At 37.2% G+C, this 6,000-nt stretch overlaps 1 protein-coding gene across 1 annotated transcript in view; it reads right to left on the reverse strand.

The window, feature by feature from the left end:
• The window catches only part of LOC103136522 (globoside alpha-1,3-N-acetylgalactosaminyltransferase 1-like), a 34,297-nt gene that overhangs the window by 7,975 nt on the left and 20,322 nt on the right, over window positions 1–6,000 (reverse strand). Inside the window, exon 7 of the mRNA XM_007549805.2 lies at window positions 1,273–1,386. Coding sequence (XP_007549867.1) covers window positions 1,273–1,386 — 114 coding nt within the window. The remainder of the gene's footprint in view (window positions 1–1,272; window positions 1,387–6,000) is intronic.

Below are 6,000 nucleotides of genomic sequence, written 5' to 3' on the forward strand. Positions count from 1 at the left end.
AGGGGAAAGTAAATTATGCTAAGAATTAAAAACCTCACATTCAAATTATATGTATAAAGATTTTCACTCCCTTTCATCTGATTGTTTTTCTGTGTTTAGTTTCTTGGATGGTTTTTTGTTTTTCCTGCTGTGTGAAGTTCATCAGAGGCTGGATGAATTTTAAATGCTGCTTAAAACATGTTGGCTTTAAACAGAGCCAACATGAAGCTTTGGCTGTTAGTGACTCTTGGGATGTTTTTCCTTTGGGTGCACAAAGGAAGACTTTCCTCTTTTTGACATCACAAAATGCCAAAAGGCATTTAGTGATAAGACATTAGATTACATGCAAAACATGTAAGCAAATGTTTTGCTTGTATCTATTTTGCATCCTGTAGCCAAGATTGTGGCATAGTCAGGGATAATTATATATATAGTTTAAACTATTTTGATCTATAGAGTCACAGTCAAAAGATTATAATATTATTGAAACATTCCTTTATTTCAGCAACTCCGTCGCCGACTGAAACACATCATAGATTATTTACAGGGATCTTTTAAAGGCATGACCCGACGATTCTGTTTTGACTGATATTCTTTTACTTTTGTCTGAAAAGTTGATAATTACAGAGACAATGTCATTAAGTGGCCGTATTGTTGACCGTAGACGTGTCAGCTCTCTCTTTCACCGCAGAGCAAAAGGAAACAGTGGCTGATTTTCAGACATTTGCGAACTTCGATAAGACTGGTGAATAAGATTGGTTTCACGTGACGGGAGATCTTCCAAAATTAAGTAAATCACGGCTGATTTATCCCTTCTCACCCCTAATTATTTACACAGAAACATGTTTGAAAGCTTTTATTTCTGCTAATTGTGATGTTTTTCCACTCATAACTAATAGAAATGTGACATCTAACATTATAATATCACATCAGACCTATGAACAAAAAACAAACTGAAATGTGGGCTTAATGAAACGTTTCTTTACCTGCTTAAAATCTGACAAACGAGCCTCATCAGGAAGCATATTTTAACTTATTGAATGCGAATATATATGCAGGAAGGACTGATTGCAGGATAGGATTTTGACTGTGTATTGAAAATAACAGAATGGTTATCATTAAGTACTTGATAGATGGAAAACTAAAATTTATGGATATTGGAACACCATGTATATTGTCAACCTTTGCCTAATATTTACTCCACTTTTTACTGTAAATCTGTGCATCTATTTATCTCCATTAAAAAAAAACAAGTTTTCTTTCTTGGATAATTCTTTATGTTTCCCTTTTTACCGTCGTTTCAATGGTGGAAGTCGCCCATTTCATCCTTCCCAGCACAACGTCCTGCCAGCGGTTTGCACTTGGGACGGACACAACCGTAACCTTCCTGCCTTTAGCCAGAGGAACCTGGAAAATCAAACAAAAAACCCAATTAGTTACAAACAACACCACCAAAACATTCAAACTGGGGTCAAACAATGGAACGAACCGAGTATGGAACTAAAACAATGCCCAAACATCAACCAGTTTGAAAAGTAATTCAAAGAACCTTGTCTGTTTGTCAGGTTGTTCTTTGCAAACGTTATTGATACTATTAGTATTATCTGTACATCTTCTTGTCTCATGAGAGTTTGTAATCATCTTGTTTGTGTAATATAATTTATTGTTGGCTCTTTATCATATCAATATTATGGCTCTAAATACAAATTTTTGATAATTATTGAGTCAGTAGGTAATATATTTAATTAAATTTAGATGAGTGGATTAGATAAGTGTTCACTTCTTCCTACTACTTTTCAAACAGAAAAGTGTAATAAACAAATTATTTCGTTCTTGGTTTTGTATGCACATGTTTTTCTCAGTCCTACTGATCACTTGTTCTTTTGTTTTTAAAAAACGGTTTGAAATAAATAAATAAATATGAATATAAATGCAAAAGCAGCATAGATTGAATGATAAAACAAAATAATTAAATATCCGATATCGTTTTGACATGCATGCTTTTTATTTAGAGCAGTGTTGTCGTGGCACATGGGTTTCTCCAGACTGAAAGGCTGAAATGCTGCAACATTGATGCAACAATGTGTTTTGTTTCTTAAATAAAAGAAGCAAAACATAAGAAAAACAAACAAACAAACAAACAAAAAAAAAAACAAGCTCCTGATGATACTTTCCTCCATTTTAACTACTTAGACTTGGTAGCAGGTTTTTAATGTGACTTTTTAACAAACTCTTAATTTCTGCAGCTCAGTTTGACAAGAAAAGATCTGGGCCTGATTTATTAGTCAATCTTTTTTCTTTTGTAATTTTAGCTCGTGCTCAGTGTTTTTCATCATTAGTAACTCCTGAAATGTGGGTGTTCCCCCTGTGACTTTACTTCCTGTTCAAAAGTCAGTAAGTTGCAGGTTCTGGTTAACCTGCAACTTACTTTCAGTTCTCTGACTATTTTTATGCTCTCACCTGTGTCGCTTCTTGTTGGTGTCATTATTTATTAATCTGAGTTAACAGTAAATTGTTTATTTTGTAAGCTTCTGGATCTGTCTACACACTGCCTGCTTCTATTGTTGATTGATTTGCTTTCTACACTTACCAAGCATGCATCAATTGAAGAATTAACTTCATGATTTCATTATGATTGCTGATTCCCTCTGCCCCATAAAACAGTCTCTCAGAAAATGTCAGCATTTCATGAGCCCAGTTCTTGAAAACCCACAGAAAACCTCAAGAGTAAACCATAAAACCTCATTGCTAAAGAATCTAGCTGTTCAAAAAGTGCTTTCACCAGCTTGAAGTGGCGAGTGAACCACAAGACCAGCTGCAGCTTTGAGAGTTTCTAAATTCAAAGCCCGTTTCACAGTTTAGAGTTTCACAGGGTGTGAGCTGAGCTCGAGTCAGAACATAGAGCTGAACGGATGTGTCCACAACATGAGCTACAACTGTACCCTCTGACATTCTGTTTAACTGAAATACACCTGCAGCGCAGTTTTGCCTGAGAAAACAGTCTGCCAAGTAGCTAGTGCACTAGTTTTAATAAAAACAAAACTATGGCTAGTACTGATACTAAAAATAAAACTGACTAGGAGACAGTCGCAGCACAGATCAACTCAGGGGTTGGCCTCAACTCTTAGCCTTGTGCTGCTAAAATGTTAGCACAGTCACAACTACGTCACTCTGCATGCAGGGCTGAGGTGAGCCTTTTTGAGAGCTGGCTTTTGCTGCAATGAAAAAAATGTTTTTCAAATTGAAGATTTTTGTCCATTTTTGTAAATTGTATTAAAAAAAACACTGAATATTATCTATAAAGTTCAGATTTTTGCTAATTTTAGATCGTCTCTTTTCTTAATTATGTCAGTTCAGTGCAAAAATAAAATGGGAACCCCTCAGTTTAAGCTGCTCTGAGAAAAACTACATCATCTACAACCATAGAGTCCATTGATATATTTCAGTTTCTGCACAATTCTCTACATTTACATTTTAATAAGGCTGGATTTATTTTACTGGTGTATTTGCCTTGAATATTTAGCTTAATTTTCTAGCTATTTTTTTTCCCCACACAGCATCTCACAAAGACTTTAAATCTCTCTTCTCTGCCCATTTGTGTCATGATTTGTGGCTGATTGTGGTGAGAAAGAACACAGAGACCCAGGTTGAAGAAGATGAAGGTTTAATGTAGAAACAGTCCAAATGCAAGCAGCTCGGGGCAAACAGACAGGCACCGTGACACTAGGGAGACTAACAACACTTGACGAGGACCCGACAAAAGACAAAGACAACAGGTGGACTTAAATACACAGGGAAGGTAATCGGAGAATGAGACGCACCTGGGAAGCAAACAGGGAAGACAGGACGGGGACAGGATTAAACACAGGAAACCTCAAAATTAACTACACAGAAAACACAGAACACAACAATTTGTGTCATTCCCTCTTTCTTTGTATTTTGTGATCCTTGAGTTCCTGGCACAAATGCCAGGAGAAATCTGATCACTTCTTTAAATCTTTGTCCTCCGTTTCACCTGTCTTCCTTGAAAGGCCATTGTTATTTCTAGCTTTCTTTGAATTATCTAAAAAGACAAACCAGTCTGCTGAAGTTTTTCTTTCACTTTGATTGTATGGGTCCATAAAAAAAAATCATGGAAGCATTTCAGGCCTTTTTTAAAAATTGTACTGATTTATCTAGGTGCTTTTTCTGCTTAGTATGGCTACCAAACTTAAATAGCTTGAACTGAGATATGCACGTCTAACTTTCTTTATGAATAAAATTAAGGAGGTTTCCATTTCTGTAAACCATGACACCAGATATGTTTTTGTTTCAATTCTCAGAAAGGAGCAATTATAACAAGAAGCTACAGGCGTGTCATAACCTGTCCTGCTTATTTTTGTGAATCGGTTGTATCAAGTACCTTCAAGGAAATTATCTTGCATTTTAATAAATGAGTCTCAACACATTCATTTTCTGCATTCAGACTTTAAGTTGAGCATCTTACTTTTGTTGCAACACAACATTTTTTTGCTGAAAAACAAAAAAAATTTCCTCTTTTATTTAATACATCTGAGATGCTATAGCAAGTCACAGTCACAGTACAGTCAATGACTCATAATTAAGATGAATTTCCTCATATTTTGTGGTCAAGAATTTTCTGTGCCAAGATAAATGGCAAGTGCACTTACATGACTTCAAGCAATTTTCCTGGTTTTAGATGGTAACAATAGTCCTCAAATCCTTAAGACAGAGTCTAGTTTTATGATTTTTGTGGGGGGGTTTTTTGTGTTGTTTTTAAAGAAACAGTTGTAAAAATTGAACATGCAAAGTGGTAAAATACAGATTGGAACACACTAACTTACCTGAAAAAAGATGGAGAAATGCCAGACTTATGCATTTGTTTTTTAAAGGTTTGATTGGCTCTAGTGGCCTTTATTTGATAGTTAATTGACAGGAAAGTTGGTAATGAGAGATGGAGAAAGACATGCAGCAAAGGTCACCAGGCGGGGAATCGAACCTGCGACGGCCACGTCAAGGACTAAGACTTCCATACATGGGTTTGCTGAACTCCTGTGCCACCACAGCACACCCAACTTATGCATTTTTATAAAGGTAAGTGTAACCCGCAGTTAGTCAATTAAGACTTTTATTTTTGCGGGCCCACTTCCTGTTTTCCCCAAACTCCTCAACTTATTTAAGCCCCGCCTCCAGCCAGGTTAAACAACATCACCTGTTCCGCTGTGATTGTGGCTGGCTGTTGGCGCTCTGCTGAACATTTTCACCCTGGAAATTAACCCAATTCTCTGCATCTACTCATTTGATCTCTTGAACTGTTGCCGTTTGTACCTGGGCCGTCACCAAGCTTGCAGTTTGGTACGCCCCACTCTCTGCAAAGGTCGGGTTTTTTTATATATGATGGATCAGATCCTCTTCTGAACCCAAGGATGGCGAGCTAAAAGAAAAGAACTCTATGATCTTTGCATTTATTTTGAATTGTCTCTCACTGTGTATTTGTAATTGTTTTGTTTGTTTGTTTTTTTTCCTTCCCTTATGTTTTTCCCTGTTCCCAAAGAAAAATTCAATACATTGGCACGAAACACTAACTAAAACAGTTTCCTTGTGTTTTTCATTCCCACATCAGGCTCCTCAAAGAACCGGTTTCTGGTATCGCAGTTAGCTGCCTAGCCCATAACTGTTACATAAGGCAAAAATAAAAGGAAACAAATATTTCTTTTCAGAAAAAAAAAAATATTGAAAGCAAAAGCAATTGAAGCTGCAAGCAGCCTCGAACGGCCCTCGCAGCTCAGCACCGCTCAGGCCTATTGGCCGCCGCGGGGGATCCGGCACCGCCGCCCGGTCGCCACCGCGGACGCTCAAACAAAGCAAGAATTTTTCTGTTAGAAAGGAAGTTTCTAATTACAGAAACGAACATTTCTTTCCTGGAATTTTCTTTTTCAGCCTGATTGGCAGGTTTTGTCACGCAGGACTGGGTTTGCAGCTCTTCCTGCTGCCAGTGTCCCGGTGGGGATTAGTGACAGG

The sequence above is a fragment of the Poecilia formosa genome, unplaced genomic scaffold (genome assembly GCF_000485575.1).
Source record: "Poecilia formosa unplaced genomic scaffold, Poecilia_formosa-5.1.2 Scaffold33, whole genome shotgun sequence".
NCBI lineage: Eukaryota > Metazoa > Chordata > Actinopteri > Cyprinodontiformes > Poeciliidae > Poecilia > Poecilia formosa.